Source organism: Ruditapes philippinarum, unplaced genomic scaffold (assembly GCF_026571515.1).
Source record: "Ruditapes philippinarum isolate M1 unplaced genomic scaffold, ASM2657151v2 ctg3508_1_1_1_1, whole genome shotgun sequence".
NCBI classification, from domain to species: domain Eukaryota; kingdom Metazoa; phylum Mollusca; class Bivalvia; order Venerida; family Veneridae; genus Ruditapes; species Ruditapes philippinarum.
In genome coordinates, this window is record NW_026865956.1 from 42,592 (window position 1) to 59,741 (window position 17,150).

The following is a 17,150-nucleotide window of genomic DNA, read 5'->3' on the forward strand; positions in this document are numbered from 1 at the left end:
CCTTTTATAACTCTGAATCAGAAGAAAGTGGGTAAATAAACGGAAATTCTAGTGATTTTATACATAAGGATGGTGAACTTTGCCGTCAACTGTTATTATATCCCATCGAAACAAAAAGCCGATTGTGACAATTCAAATTCATGAACTCCCGATTTCATCTTAAAATTCGTGAATTCTTAATTTTAACTTCGTTAATGCACGTTTTTAACAAACAGAATTCACGAATTTACGATTTAAACTTCACGAATTCTCGATTCCAACGTCACGAAAACTTCGCGAATTCACGTTTTGGACTTAACGATGTCAGCCAAGTGAATTCACAATTTAAACTTCACAAATTTACTATTAACTTTATGAATTCATGATTTCATCTTTACAAATTCACGAGTTTAACTTTATAATTCAAATTCATGAACTCATGCCTGAACTTCACGATTTCAACTTTATGAATTTAAGTTGAAATCGTGAATTCATGAAGATGAAATCGGGAATTAATGTAGTTGAAATGTCTATCGTACATGGCTTTATAACTTCTTTTCTAACTAATTTCCGTTATATTTTATATGAGATTTCTTGTAAATTGTGAAGTACAATACTGCGCTAGTTTATAATCTCATTTTTCGTCCTTAGAATAAAAATTTCACTACTCTCGGAAATGCTTTAATAACTGTAAAATGAGGAAACATGGTCGTCATCCCAGTATAATACGAGTCCATGGTGCCTAGTATGAAGACACTTTAACCATTAAGTTACTGCTATCCATAAAAGTTATGGTTTCAACTTTAAGCTTCATGCCTCCAGATCTCCCGAAAATGATTAAGAAAACCAACTTTCAGGAAAAATAAAATAAGAAAAGAAAAATTATTCACAAAACAAGAAATGATATACATCTTATATGCAATGAATGGCTAATTGTACTGTATTTATCACCATATTACTACTGTTGACTAACGCAGTATGGGCTGTTGATATATATTTGGTAATTAACGTGGATAGGAAGTGCCGCAATGCGTAAATACGATAACTGCCCTGACGTAATGCAGCACGCCTCCAGAATCGTGCCTATTTTCATGAACATTTTGAAAATGTATTAAAAAGGTAAACTATTGTCAAGTAAACAAAGAACTAACTGTCGAAGTTTGTCGTCAATTTCCTATTCTGTATTCTTGACCCTCTTAATAAATCTAAAACAAGATGGTGCAAAGCGAATGAAAAACAGAAAGGAAATTGACGTCAAACTTCGACAAAAATAAATTATCGCATGGTGCTGAAAGTGTAAAACATGAGTAAGTTTCAAAACTAATAAACCTATACTTACAATAGCTGCATATGTATTTCATATATTAATTTATATATTCATTTTTTTTGTTTGAAAAGCGATATTAATAGATTCTAAGTGAAGATATACATGTATAGTTTGTACAATGAAACAAATGTGAATGATACTTTACGTAACTATGTAGATTTTAACATTATTTACTTAATTGAATGTGAACAAAGGTAACAACACCGAGTATGTTCTAATGTGATACGTATAACAACATTGAAATGATCTAAGACATTAAATTTAATGATCTCTTTTATTGGTTATTGTAAGTAGGACCAAAATACACACGAAAGTCCGCTTTTGCCAGTTGTTTGTTAAAATGGTAATTTAATATTCATTAAGTTCAATTCACACAACGGCGGTTGAGAGTCATGTGTCTTAGAAACATTTTTAAATCACATTTATTTATCAAGTAATGATTAGCATTGTTTATCCTTATTTTAATATGTATATAGTTTGTGACATAAATATGGATTTTAAAAGTATGAAAATTGTTTTAAGCCATTCAGACTCGTAATTTTTTCAACACATTTTTTCTGTACAAAATGCATTTTAAACAAAAAATAGTTAATTGTTTTTCATAAATGTTGAAAATACTTGATATTTAATATATATTAACATTTATGATGATGAAATTTTAAAATTTGGATATAGCGGCATGGCCGAGTTGTGAACACATCGGACTAGTGCATGTACTACAAGGATTGCTATACGCGTGGGTTCATACCCGTTCAGGGGTTGATTCCTTAATCAAGAAAGTTTACCACAGGTTAGTTCAAGGAACGATTATAGAGTTTGTCTATAAGCGAAAAGCTTGCTACACTATCGAACTAAAATAAATTCTGTATAAACAAAAGTTTCAAAAAGGGGGAATCCTTCGAGAGCACTCAAAACAAAGTTTAAAAGTGAAGATTGCAGACTCTTGTTCATGAGAGGTAATGGGATGTGCAAGATCACCCACGGTCCCGAGATCACTATAAGCCGAACACCAATCCCTGTTTTCCGAAAACAACAATGGATTTTTTTTCACCAAGATTTACGAGGTATTCATACCATAAATGGTCAAAAAGTCTGTCACGTGAATTAGACAAAGCTTCAAATCGAGCTGAATAAGAAATGATAAAAAGTAATACTAAAAGTAACAAAATCATGAAAGACGTAAATTTGCTATAATTTTCATAAAGTCTAAGACATACATCGTAAATATATATGCAGAATAAGAAGTATGTCATAGGATTTTTATGAAAGCTTTGCATGGTCATAGAATATGGTACAGGAAAAACTTCAAACCGAAATAAAAATGAGGGGATCGATTCCGTTTTGTAAATTTCAATTTATAAAATAGGATTTAAGTGTGAAATTTTTACCATAAATCTCTAAGAATTTAGTGAACTTCTGTGTAAAGACTATACTAATGACAATATTAATTACATTGTCTTATCTTGTACTATCATGAAATAAAACAACACTAAGCATGTATACAACTAGATGTATATTTTTATAATATACATGACATGTACTATAAAAATTAATAAAACTCTAAACTGTTAAAGACTCTATAAACGATCTTTAAGACATGTTAAACATACATTTGAAACAAAGTAAAAAATATAGCCGTAAACTGTGTAAAATCAATGTCTAAGGTGGAAAGCCGCATTATTTCATTTTGTTGATTTGTGTTTAGTTGGAGGTGAACCTTCATGACTAGCTTTTGTTGGGTGTCCTGTATGCGTGTCTTGTTTCTTCGCATGTTTCTTTACGTGTTTCAAGTGCGCATGCGCGTTGTCATGAAGCTGTTCCAAGTGTTCTTCATTCCTCACAACCAGGACCGGTATATGGGAATGATGGGATATGTAATCAGTGACACTTCCGGTGAACGTTTTGCGCGTTTTACCTTTACCTCTACATCCTACGACAATATAGCTGGCGTTCTTTTCTTTGGCCAAATTTATAATAGCAGGTCCAATATCACCACGAACACGTTCAGTCGTGCCATGCACCTGAACAAATAAAAGAAAGAAATTGCGCCTTTTTTAAATATTCACTGAAGACATATGCACGATAAAAGAACTTTAACACGTAGTGAATTTTGCCTGTAAATTGCTTTCAAGTTACAAAACATTCGATTTTAGATACATTTGTTAACTAAATGTCAGGCATTCGAAATATCATTATATATTTCTATTAAAAGACAGAAGAGGAAGTGAAAGTCTATCAACAATTCAACTACTTCTTAGACATGATAAAGAGCCTCAATATCAAAGTCATGAAATCAGTAATATGTGTTTCTTATATGATAATCGTTAAAAAGCTTTTAAGATTTCATCAAAAAATTACCCCTAGCTCTTTCATCTTCTGGGCGACATTGACAACAAACTCAGCTGATTTCTCTTCAATGTCTTTAAGTTCTTTAGCCATCTCAGCAACAGCATCAGATATATTGCCCGTAACTGTAATGTAATTTAAGCCGCGTCATGACAAAACCAACATAATGGGTTTGCAACCAGCATGGATCCAGACCAGCATGCGCATTCGCGCAGTGAATGCGCAGTCTGATCAGGATCCATGCTGTTCGCTATCAGTTTCTCTACTTGTTGTAGGGTTTGTAAGCCCTGATCAGACTGCGCGGCACTTACGAACTTTCGCTATATGTATATGCAGTATTTCGATAGAGCGGAAGTCAGTGCGCGAGCATGCGCTTTGCCATATCTCGTTCAGTTACCGCTCACGTTTTAAAGTCGGTTTGCTATGAAGCGACACTAAGTGTACATGGCTTTTACAACTAAAATATCAGACAAACACATTAAAACAATACACATAAACTACACATAGTTGTTTTCCATATTAATATTTTGCATTTGAAACTGATAGTCAAACAAATATCTCAATATTCTTACCGATTTAATGTATTGTTTACATGTGATGTGTTAGATTACTTTCGGTTCAGAAAATTCATTTGTTTACCATCAAAACTCATATGTTTACCATAGGAACCATATATAGATATAAAGCAAATTATACAAAGGTAAAGAAAAAAATGTCCGTTTCTGAACAAAAAATCGAATAAATAAATACAAAGTATTTTTAAAAAGTCCCTTCTTTAAGTTCATTTGAAAGGGGAATAATTTGGTGGAATTTTAGACAGGGAAAGGGAGTTATCATTCATGGCGACTGAAATCATGCAAGCAAGTTTGTAAGTGCGCGGATGCACAGGCTGGTTTGGATCCATGCTGGTCGCAAACGCATTATGTTGGTTTTGTCATGACGCGGCTCATATGTTCTTAACATCAACGAAATCATTGCTAAAGAGATAAAAGTTCTTAAAATGGCGGCATGATATTTTGTTGCATTAAACATATTTAACTTTTGTCAAGTTACAATGCGACACAACATACAGAAAATTTATACAATATCATGTTAAAATGGCTTCAACAGAAAGCTAAAAGCTTTATTTTGTTCCAGAACATTTTACTCAGTTTACACACAATATGCATCTGTGTTAAATAACCAAGACATTCTATGTAACTACTTACAGAATAGGACGTTAGATTATGAAAACAGCATAATTTTACTGTTTAAAAATTTCAAACACAAAAAACATTACGCACAGTTATATACCCTATATCCGTAGACACGTTGTGTGCTTCCGCGTGTACAGTAAAGTACATTACTTTTAACGCTGCCTGTACAATAAAGGTCATATTACCTTGTTTACATCAAAGTCACGTAACAAAAACATTTTTTTCAAAACTGATAATTAATTAAAAGAGAAAGGAATATAGATTTGAAAAATACTATGCAGTGGTCAAGGTCGGGAAATACTTTTATGACGCGTGCTTTTTTTACTATAATTACCTAAGTATCAACTTGTGAGTTAAGACTGGTAGGCAAATAATTACAAACGTTCTAGGGACCTATATTTTATATACATGTACATCAATATATAAATACCTGAATTTTCCAAACATGGGCTCTCAGTATAACGAATAGTGTCAATCAATTTGTGTCTATCTGTTTTTTATTGTTTGTTTTTTTGTTGTTTATTTTTTTGTTATTTTTCTTTTTTTTGTTTTTTTTTGGTTTTTTTATTTAACTAAGTGAAGATTTTAGCAGAATAAAATCTATACAGCAAATGAATAAGTACATGTTCATCCTTTTTAACATGATGGCGGCGGTTACAATATCAGCAAATGTGAAGAACATAGAAATATATAAACATACATTATCGTTAAAACCTATAATAATAAAGTCCAAGAAAATATACAGTTTCTATATCTATGTACCGATTCTTAAAGCGGACGAACTGACTAACGGGCGGATAAACGTAGTATGTTCATTTTTTCTGTGGTTAACTTATTGTACGACAGAGAAAGAGATAACGATCAGATGCTCGTACATTGGTTACTTTTATCTAGGGTTTAATAATGACGACATGGAACGTGTTTTTAATGTTGCCTATAAAGACAAAAATCTGATTAACTCGCCCACTCGTACAAATCTACGAAAGACCGGTAGGGCCATTTCAATCATGAATTCCCGGTTTCATCTTCATGAATTCACAGTTTAAACTTCGTGATTTTCCGTTTTCAACACACGGAATTCACGAATTCACGATTTCAGCTCCATGAATTCAAGATTTCAATTTCACGAATTCACGATTTCAACTTCACGAACTCAACTTCGTGAATTCACGATTTCAACTTCACGAATTCACGATTTCAACTTCATGAATTCACGATTTCAACTTCACGAATTCACGATTTCAACTTCATGAATTCACGATTTCAACTTCACGAATTCATGATTTCAACTTAACGAATTCACGATTTCAACTTCATGAATTCTCGATTTCAACTTCACGAATTACGATTTCAACTTTGAAATCGTGAACTCGTGAAGTTGAAATCGTGAAATCATGAAGTTGAAATCGAGAATTCATGACGCTGAAGTCGTGAAGTTGAAACGTCCCCTCCGGTCTTTCGTACAAATCAAATAGATTCGTGTTTCAATGCTTTTTTTATTACTTAGACTCAATTTTTGAGATCAATTGTGATTGTAGGAGAAAAAAAGTAAAATGAAGGATAAAAAATGACGTTATTTATCACAGTCTTACAAATGCCGCTTTTGCGACTCCGTAAAAATTGTATTGATATTTTGACGTGACGTCATTTGCGTTATACAAACATTGTAAAGACGAGCTAAATGTTAGCGTTTTACTATAGGCGCGTCAATGAAAAATGATTCTTTTGCACTTTAAACGATCTTTATTTTTGGTATGTGAATGTAAATAGAATATTATCTGTGTGTAAGTTCATTACTGAATTTATTGAACTCGTTGAATAAAAGAATATCATGCTCGCGAGAGACTCGCATAATATAACTTTTTTCAACTCGTTCAATAAATTCAGTATTAAACTCATTAGCATTATTTAATATCCTTTACAATGGTTACAAATATTACTTACTTGGGTCTGTAATGCACGTGAATTCTGATTTATGAGCACATATAATATGGTTGCCTGGTCTGTGAAGACAGTCTACATAAACTGAAATAAAACAGAAACGATTTTATTGCTTATTGATCTGGATGATTTTTAAGAAATAAAATATTCTCCTAAGGAGATTCTGTAAATTATCCCACTCAAGAACGACATTAATTGCAGACGGCATTATCTTCGTTGGGATTCTGTGGCCGAGTCATTTATATCATTGACTTAAATTTACTAGCCCCACAGTGTTGTGGGTTCGAGTCCTGCAATAATTTTATGTTATACTCTTTAATGTATTGTATGGTGGCTGATTTGGACCGCTTTTGTGTGTTGCTAGCGACAGCACGATAAAGCGCCAAACGGCGATTTGTCGGACTTTTGTGTTGTCGTCCTGTCGCTAACGATGCATGCCAAACGTTGCGTTCTCGTGCGGCTTGTTGTCGCGATGTCACATTGTCGCTCGCTCAAATCGAAGCATTGGCTTACATACGAAGCGACAGGGCGGCAACGCGCAGTTTGACGTGCTTCTCTAGAGACAAGACTGTGCTACAACGCGCCCTTTGGCGCTTTGTCGTGCTGTCGCTAGCGACAACTCGACAAACAAAAGTGTTTCAAATAAGCCACCATAAACAAATATCGCTTGTTATTTATTCTTTTATTTGATGATTTATTTGAATGATATACAGTAACTTATTTACTTTATTACAATTACGGTATTAAGATTTTCTAACAGGTTATATGGCCGTTCAAAATCTGTTTTTGCCATTTAACCAATGAATAGCAGCTTTAGTTTTATAAGTTTTGACCATATAACATGTTGAAATCTCTTTGGACAACAAACAAAAAAGGTAAATCAAAATAAAAACTTACATTTCAAAGCGTAATCGGCAAACTCGCTGCCATCCATGGCGATAATAACGGTAATCCCGTCCTTGGACACCGGATTTTTGGTTACGGCAGCCATACTTTAAACTCCTAAAATCCTTCTTTTATCAGCGAGAATAGGAAAATAATATTTATTCAAAATCAATAGATTATCAACCCACGGTTGTGTATGTTATTTTTCTTTGATTGTTTTTTTCTTTGTCGTAATGTACAGCCAATATCAAAGTCTAACATTTATAGATTTTAATATTGAATGTCTTAAAGTCAAATAATAAAATGATATGGAGTTACTTATTTAACAATATAGAACGGTAATTATTTCTATTATATGTAACGTAAGTAGCCCCCTAATTCATGAAACGGTCCATTACACTCGTAAAATAACGTGACTTTATCTGTATTTTTTTGCACTTGAAAGAGCAAGTTCAATGTCGTTTTTAATTTCAATTCTTCAAGGGTAAGGTCGATATTAGCATAAACCTTATTATTATATCTTAAAATTGTTTGTTGTGAATTCGAAATTATCCAAAAACAGACTCCAAGGTAAAATAAACCAAAATAGAAAAAGACTACATGGTAATGCTGACTGACGACCTTGTGTTATGCTGGACTGACGTCGGGCCTGACGTTAATGTCGCCTACGTTCAAACGATTATTCACCGTGAGGCCCGTCCGCTAATAAGATAAATGTTTATTTTTTGTAAATTATATAAATAAATGACCGGAGGAATACTAAATATTCTTATAAATCCATCTATGTCCAAATATCAAAAAAACTGTACCGACAAACTGAAGCTAAGCCGACAAAATGAGAGCAAAGTTATGCTAATCATCCTATTATCAATTTATCAAAAGATCTAAATTTCTTTATCGAAGCTACAACAAACAAAAGTTTAAAGTTGATAGAATCATTAAAGGGACTCCACTGAGGTTTGTTTTAACATGACGGGACTGGCAATATTGTTTTTGAGATGAATATTTCATTTGATGTATGCCTAGACCAATAACTTGTGTGCAAAATTTCAGACCATTCGCTTACTACCTTTTTCCAGAATGATTTTTTAATTTGTGAAAATGACCCAAAATTGAAAGCACACTGCAATGCTTTTCATTAATTTCGGACTTAAAAAGTATAAAAATACTAATTCCAATTTATTATTTTATATTTCCTAAATATATTTTGCATGTCTTTCTCTTCTAAGTGCCCCAGTGGATCTGTGTAAAAAAAATGATTTTATGTTTTTAGGCTTTTGGATCTCAGTGGAGTTCCTTTAACAAAAACTGATCACAGAACAATTGACCAGCAATTTATAACAAACACAGAGTGATTTAGAAAAAACAAATTTTGTTTTTGTTTGTTTATGCGGATTTTTATATTTCAATATCATTGCGTTTGTTGTTTTATTTTTGTTTTGTCGGGGTTCAAGCTTATACCGATGTTGTAAAAAAATGTCACTTTATTAGACCACTGTGTTACAATGCTCAAAGGTGACAATACACTTTAATGTCAAATACTTGAACAAGAAAAAAAAGACTATAATCACTTTGTTATCATATTCTTTAAAACTAGTTTATCTTTATCAATTGACAGAGATTCTCAAGCTAGATTGTAAACATGTTTTTGTTAAGCTTTAATGATCGGTTTTATCTAGTTATAAATTATCATTTTTTCACCCTGTCCAAAATCTAAGCCATATCAATCCGTAAAAGATCAATTTCGTTCTTTTCTCAAATTACAACTTGTCTTGTTTTGTTCGTCTATATTTTTGTGTATCAAATGACACAGTAGCGTGCTTATGAACGAAAAAGTATCGCCTATCACCAACGTACTTCACCGGAGTTATACGAAAACGCACGAGAAGACAAACTTGAATTCCGCTAGTCGTCGGATACAAAGAAAGGATTCGGTTCTTCGGTATAACCTACACTAAAAAATATAGATGTAAATAAAATGAAAGTAAATGTTGGGATTTGTTGAATTAGTTCATTTTTAATACCGTGTACGAGTCCACTTAAAAGTTGCATGTAATTGAAAAAAGTACATTACGTATATACTTACAAATGAGCCGCGTCATGACAAAACCAACATAATGGGTTTGCGACCAGCATGGATCGAGACCAGCCTGCGCATCCGCGCAGTCTGATCAGGATCCATGCTGTTCGCTTACAAAGTCTATAACAAGTAGAGAAACTGATAGCGAACAGCATGGATCCTGATCAGACTGCGCGGATGCGCAGGCTGGTCTGGATCCATGCTGGTCGCAAACCCATTATGTTGGTTTTGTCATGGAGCGGCTCAAATGTACTACTATATTTTTCGAAACCCAAAGAAAAAGCTGTATAACTGTGAACGATGTTTTGTGATTCGGTTTATAATGGGATGACAATGGGCATTCTTTAATTTAATTCTTTGATTGATTACGATTGTCAGACACATTTTCAATTAAACATATAAGTATTATTATTGATTTTAACTTTGAGTTTCCGTTAGTTGTCAAATAAATTTATTTGTTACTCATTATAGAAAGATTATATACTTTGTTTTGTATTTGAAAGCAGATGGTAGAACCACTTTCAATCAGTATTAACTCTGAGATTATTATGAATAATCGTCAAGGTGTTCATTGTTTGTTTGTTTGTTTGTTTATTTCATTTTACGCCTTTTCCCAACAGTATTTCAGTCATATAGGCGGGTAATTTCCTAACCATCGTTCCTGGAGAGTTACACCAGTACTAGACTACCTTCTTCCGTGTTAAACTACCAAAGCAACTCCCGGGGATCGAACCCGCGCCAGAGAGGTAACTGGATTAGAAGTCATAGACTCTAACCCTTCGACCACAGAGGCGGTCGAAGTGTTCCTATGAAAACGAATGTTATTGTATACGCCTACAGAAATATAAAAAAAAATATACTGGAGAACATTTTTTTTACCTTTTGACAAATCATCATGATATTTTTATATTTGTGCAGAAAAGGCACGAATTTACACACCAACATAACTTGGAAGTTTTTGGTCATCCCTTAAACGCATGATCGTTTACGTAACAGAAAGTTACTTTTAAGTTTTTTTACATAAACTACCTTACATGTACAAATTGACAATTTATCATACATGTTTATCACAACAAACCAGACTTGATAATAAACAGATATATAAAATCAATTTCAGTTTCTTTTTAATTAGTCTTTGTCAGGGATTAGTTGTTCGAAGTTTTGATAAGATGGGAATATATGAACATTGTTTGTCATGCTGACGGGAAATTTATCTACAGTTTGTAGCAATAGTTCTTCTTAAATGTCAATATATTTACAAAAAATGTTATGAATATCTACGTGCACACATGCGAGTGCACATGCGCGTTTAGATACATACAATCTCGATAATGTGTACAGATTTGTAATAACATTATTCTGAGTCCATTTTTACACCAATTAAGAAATTCAAAAAAAGGTGAATTGCTTCATGGAAATTTTAAAACAGGAGGTACTGGTATGATGTGAAGTTCTTTATTTTGTTATAAGCTCGTTTGTTTTGAAAAAAAGGTCAAGCTCATATGACCGCTGCGTCGTCATCGTCATTGACGTTGTCGTCGTGCAAAAACCGTAATGTGGCCCATTACTCAAAGAACTTCAAGATATATAATTCCTTGCTTATCGGGACAAGAAGAAGTTGAACAACAAGGAGCATTATTTGAAAGCTATATGCTAGGTGTTATACCTTTTTAATTTAACCTAGAAATTTTGTCAAAATTGCTTATCATACGTAGAATGATTTCAAAACTATATAAAAGGTTTTAGCATGAAACTTTGATCACGTGTTTATCGTGACAAGGCACAGTCGTCAGACTAGGGGTATTAGTCTGAACAAATTTATGTTAGGAGTTAAATATGCACTTTTATATTTACAATTTTTGTCAAATTGTTTATATAAGAGAATGGTTAAAAAACTGCGAAAGATATCAACATGAGAATCTTGGAATATTTTATTTTCATGATAATATACAGTTGTGGGAAAAGGGTATACTCCTGTAAAGCAATAATTTTAGGAGTTATGCTCGTTTTAACTTAGAATATTTAGGAGAATCGGTTATTGATAGTCATTGCCTTTGACAGGCGAGCATTTACACTGCACGTGGTCCTCTTGTTAATCATTCAATCAACTATACTTCCTGTAAATGGACAGCAAAGCGCATTTGGTTTATTATAATGTATTTAAACGTTACATTTTTGCAATTGATTTTATGGATTTCTTCAAGAAATTCAGTCAGTCAGTCAGTCTTTGCTAGTGAAATAATTATAAATCTCTCAGAAGAAAAATAATCCTTAACAATGTTGCATATATTAGATTCTACATTTATTTCATAATATTTTTACATATTGATTCAAGACATTTAAAACCTACACGCCTCTTTTCTGCTGCCACCATTTACTAAAATTCACCATTGAATAGTAACCGCGTTAATCACACAGTAGCGTCCAAATACTATAGAAGCGTCCTGGTGCCAATTTATAATGTTCTATAGAGAAGAATAACTCCTACGTTGGAGATAAAAAAGTCTCATACGGAGTTTATAACTCCTATGTAGGAGTTTATATCTCATACGTAGGAGATGAAAAAATATCCTAATTAGGACTTTGTAACTCTACGCAGGAGAAATCCTAATGTCTAATTTATACTTGGTTTTGTAACAAATTCGAAATAATAAAGCTAAACAGTTCTTTGAATTATAGATGATGCGTCGTCTTTATTGTTTCTTCAGTTTAAAAGGTGAATGAATGTGCAGCTTTTCTAGATGGTCGGAGTTTCTTGCAATAACCACTGGTACATGGGAATGATGAGTGATATAGTCGGCCACACTTCCGGTAAAGGTTCTGCGAATCTTTCCTTTACCACGGCAACCGACAACGACAAAGTCGGCGTTCTTCTCAGATGCAAATGTGATGATGGACGGCCCTACATCACCATGAACACTTTCTATGTGAGCATTCAGCTTAAAGAAAAAAACGTGAAAAATATATTTTGATTTTCAAGCATGGCAACGTGATCAACATGTTTTAGATATTTTCATAATTTTCAAATGTAGTCAAACGAATCTGTCAATTTATATTGAATGAAAAAAATATATACTTGTCATTGAAAACGGAAGAGTGTTAATGTTGCATTCCTCCAGATGAGTCAAACAATTTCAAAAAAATCAAACTTAAGAAAGATATTTATAGATTTCCTTTTTAAACATTTTCAAGCTCTATTTATTTTATTACACACAAAAAGAAATGGAGTAATACACTACATATATATTTATCCACTATTGTTCACAAGTTGTTTGGAAGTTTATATGACATGGGTTTTTTTTTATTTGATAATTTAATTCTTCATCATTAAAAAAAATAATCAGTACCTTCAGAAAACTTATTTTTTGCTTCAAATGATCAAACAGTTCAGTTGTCTTCTTTTCTTCAGCCTCTATTTCCTTGGTAATCAGCGACATATCTGTACTTCCTGACATTATAGCTAATGCTGTAATACAATAATTATGATCTTGAAATGTCTCGTATTTTTCGGTACAAAGATTGGAATAAGATAGGAATGGGTCAACTACTAGAGGTGGTATAAATTTTATCTCAGCAGTAAAGACATCCGTGTTTTAGTTTGTATTTTTTTCTTTTTCTTTTTCTCTTCAAACTCAACTGTATGTAGCTACCTGTTCATGATATTCATCAAGGAGCTTTTCATTTGCTCACTCGGTATCTTTCACTGATTTCTCGGTGAACCTTATAATGACCTACCAAAATGCATCTAATCATACATGCTTCGATTAAAAATATTTGTTGGTTTCAGTAGAACATTTGAGGGTTAAACAAATACATGTATGTGGATAGTAATTCCCTGAATTCGAAAACTGGTCAATCAAAGGTCGTTGAATGAAGGAAAGGATTTGTTTTCTATTTTTCAGCACGGTATGTCTTAAGACATATGCCCTTATATGGGTTTACTGCAAATAACAATATGGATTACCTGGTTGAGAGATTATTTTATATTCGGTCACATGCACTAACCAAACATTATTCTCCGGTCGATGTAAACAATCAGCATAAACTGAAAATAAATCAACATGTTACAATTCATTTCTATTGTTAATACAAACAGCGTAAATGATTTGGTTATTTTACTTAATTCTATGCGCGACAATTATCAATAATCTATACTTCTGTTCTTTCAATATAAGTCAAGTCTTATTGAGGCTAAAGGTCTTTGAATACAAGTCCTGTCTTATTTATGTAAAATATCTTTGAATGCAAGTCCTGTCTTATTTATGTAAAATATCTTTGAATGCAAGTCCTGTTTTATTTATGTAAAATATATTTGAATGCAAGTCCTGTTTTATTTATGTAAAATATCTTTGAATGCAAGTCCTGTCTTATTTATGTAAAATATATTTGAATGCAAGTCCTGTCTTATTAATGTAAAATATCTTTGAATGCAAGTCCTGTCTTATTTATGTAAAATATCTTTGAATGCAAGTCCTGTCTTATTTATGTAAAATATCTTTGAATGCAAGTCCTGTTTTATTTATGTAAAATATCTTTGAATGCAAGTCCTGTCTTATTTATGTAAAATATATTTGAATGCAAGTCCTGTTTCATTGATGTAAAAAAACTTTGAATGCAAGTCCTGTCTTATTTATGTAAAATATCTTTGAATGCAAGTCCTGTCTTTTTTATGTAAAATATCTTCGAATGCAAGTCCTGTCTTATTTATGTAAAATATCTTTGAATGCAAGTCCTGTCTTATTTATGTAAAATATCCATGAATGCAAGTCCTGTCTTACTTATGTAAAGTATCTTTGAATACAAGTCCTGTCCTATTAATGTAAAATGTCACATTATTATCGTTCCTTTTAAATTTATGAAAAGGGTCTCTGAATATAAGACATGTCTTATTAATAAAACGGTATTTGTATACATGTATAAACCCTGTATTATTAATGCAATGCAAGTCCTGTCTTATTGATGTAGAAGGTCTTTGAATATAAGTCCTTTGTTATTGATGAAAATGTCTTTGAATGTAAGTACTGTCTTACTGATGAAAAATGTCTCATAATATTTGATGAAAATTGTCTCTTAATTTAAACCCAGTCGTATTGATGAAAAAGGTCTCTCAATTTACCGTTAGTGTAAAGGGTATTTCAGTATAAGTCCTGTCTTATGTTGAAAAGGTTCTTTCATTTTGAACAAAAACACATCTGGCACTTCGTATTAAATTTTCATAGAAATTGTTCTTTGTGAAAGTAATTTTGTAAACATTTCGACATATGTAGTTTTTATTCAAGGTCTGTATTATAAATTGATTGAGAGTAACATATGTTATTGACCGATTTGTTAATATGGTCGTATATGCATGAACATTTATTTTATTTTTTTAAATCATAAACAAACAACACCTGTATTAAAGCGTATAATAACAATAAACGTTAAATGTTATATTGATTTAACAAATGAGGGAAAAAGTTGAAGCAATATGATTTCACAACAAACGATTGGTCTTCAAATGTATGAAAATGCTGAATGTAATCCAAGAATAAAATCAACAATCTTATAATTTTTGTTACTGGTCATATAAAATGGAATATCTTAATGATTTTCTAAAAAAAGATAATTTGCAAACCTATAGATCTAAAAGTAAATCTTTTAATTATTGTTAGTGGATGAAATTCGCTTACACTGCAGGGCATAGTCCGAGAATTCACTTCCATCCATGGCAATAACGACAGTTTGTGTATAATCCTTCTCTGCCAGCGGGCTGTCAACTAGCGGCTCCCTGTCTGCCATGTTGTCAAATCGTCAACTTTAAAACCAGTCTTTTATTGTTTTCCGGACAAACTTTTGTTCCTGATGACTTAAAAAATGATAAAAACAAGCTTCCAGATATTATACACGCACATATGTGTATCTCGGCAACATGAAATATTGATATTACGGTATAATATATTAACATCTGTTGACAATGTAAGAAAATATGTCCCGGTGTTTTATAGTTATTGAATAGCAGCTGGTGATATTTGTGTTTTCCTGCGATCGAAATCTCATTTCTATATCTATTTTTTATTTGCACCATTTTTCTTAATAATACTTTATGTATTTTTTACAGGAAGGAAATGATAAGAAAATGCCATTAACCATAGATAAGTCTTGAACGAATAAGGGACATGGAAATGCCGTTTACATTATTAGTTATAAAGATCGTTGACATGTTATATGGCCCTATATAAACGGCTATTTGTTAATATAACCCGAGCCATTATGCGAGGGTTATATTGCAAACAGCCGTTTATATACAGCCATATAACCTGTCAACAATCTTTATAATGAATTTATAATACAGCAAGCACCATTTTTAGAGAAAAAAGTAAGATTTCTTCATGAGTCTACTGCAGCCGTTATATAAAACTATTATCCAATGAAAAATGACGTTACAAACGCGCAGTATTATAAAAGAGAAATAGAATGCAGACTGGCACGTGTGCAAGTTACATGTGAGCTTCCTGATATTCCGTAACAAAACGTGCTTAGTATAATAAATTAAACCTTTACAGTGACTTTAAGTGTTGCCAAGGTAAAAACAAGTATCTTATTATAACCATTCTCATTTAAAGGGAAAAAGATCAAAATATATACCGTCGGGTGCCCTAAATTCCTGTCCTACAGTCAACACCCTTACTGAGTATGATAGAAAGTCTCAACAAATGTTCGTTACGAAAGAAAAGAGTTGAATATTTTTAAACATCAAAATTGATTTAATGTATCTGCTAAATTTCTTCATCATAGAACCACATTGGATTATAAGAAAATATAGTGTATCAATCTAGCACTGTGAAAGTCTAAGGGTAACGAATCATGGACATCCGTGGATACTGGCTACCATTCGACCATTGCAGAACATGATCATATGGTTAGTTTTGTTCTGCAATCGCCGAATGGTATATTTTAGTTAAGTGAAGAACCACATATACATATATATGGCAATCTAGTCCTTGTATGTTCATTTAAACATTTGAATTTTATTTGTTTTTCTTACTTTTTGAATTTTGTATTTATCATTTCATGCGTGTTCTGTCTTATGTTATTTGTTGATGTTGTTAAGTGATTGTTAATTTTATCACATGAGGTAGTCCTCCGCCAGTAATGATGGAACGTCGCAATATGACCTTAACAGTGTTTCCAAACCAAATCTGTGCTGGATAACCTTTCTTACTATCTAATGTATATATATTGTAATGTAAAATGATAAATTCTTGTATATTTGCTAAATGAAATATGTTTAAACTAATGTACATATCTATTATTCCATGTGCTTTACGTCTTGTTTTGTATACTGATGTTGCTATGGTGATGTCTGTTGTATATTTTATACATATACATACATGCTATTGTCTTGGTAACCATCTAA

The 17,150-nt window shown here is 32.3% G+C and overlaps 2 protein-coding genes across 2 annotated transcripts; both read right to left on the reverse strand.

Moving 5' to 3' along the window:
• Positions 1-2,802: 2,802 nt before the first annotated feature.
• Positions 2,803-8,051, reverse strand: LOC132730829 (universal stress protein YxiE-like). Its single transcript, XM_060716876.1, has 4 exons — positions 7,687-8,051; positions 6,793-6,873; positions 3,665-3,777; positions 2,803-3,327 (listed from the first exon to the last, which is right to left on the reverse strand). The coding sequence occupies exons 1-4, from the start codon at positions 7,778-7,780 to the stop codon at positions 2,989-2,991; spliced, it is 627 nt and encodes a 208-aa protein (XP_060572859.1). The 5' UTR covers positions 7,781-8,051; the 3' UTR covers positions 2,803-2,988.
• Positions 8,052-11,653: 3,602 nt separating this feature from the next.
• LOC132730830 (universal stress protein Slr1101-like) lies at positions 11,654-15,652 on the reverse strand. The gene is made up of 4 exons (XM_060716877.1): positions 15,424-15,652; positions 13,719-13,799; positions 13,102-13,220; positions 11,654-12,693 (listed from the first exon to the last, which is right to left on the reverse strand). The coding sequence occupies exons 1-4, from the start codon at positions 15,530-15,532 to the stop codon at positions 12,448-12,450; spliced, it is 555 nt and encodes a 184-aa protein (XP_060572860.1). The 5' UTR covers positions 15,533-15,652; the 3' UTR covers positions 11,654-12,447.
• Between the last annotated feature and the right edge of the window lie 1,498 nt (positions 15,653-17,150).

Bases quoted from the DNA above. Each gene is read 5' to 3' on its own strand.
- LOC132730829 (XM_060716876.1), bottom strand. From the start codon at position 7,780: ATGGCTGCCGTAACCAAAAATCCGGTGTCCAAGGACGGGATTACCGTT. The intron at 6,874-7,686 runs GTAAGTTTTTAT...GTTTTATTTCAG, and splicing joins TGCCGATTACGCTTTGAAAT to TTTATGTAGACTGTCTTCAC. The intron at 3,328-3,664 runs GTAATTTTTTGA...TTATTTGTTCAG, and splicing joins AGAAGATGAAAGAGCTAGGG to GTGCATGGCACGACTGAACG.
- LOC132730830 (XM_060716877.1), bottom strand. From the start codon at position 15,532: ATGGCAGACAGGGAGCCGCTAGTTGACAGCCCGCTGGCAGAGAAGGAT. The intron at 13,221-13,718 runs GTAATCCATATT...ATTGTATTACAG, and splicing joins TAAAATAATCTCTCAACCAG to CATTAGCTATAATGTCAGGA. The intron at 12,694-13,101 runs GTACTGATTATT...TTTTTCTTTAAG, and splicing joins AAAAAATAAGTTTTCTGAAG to CTGAATGCTCACATAGAAAG.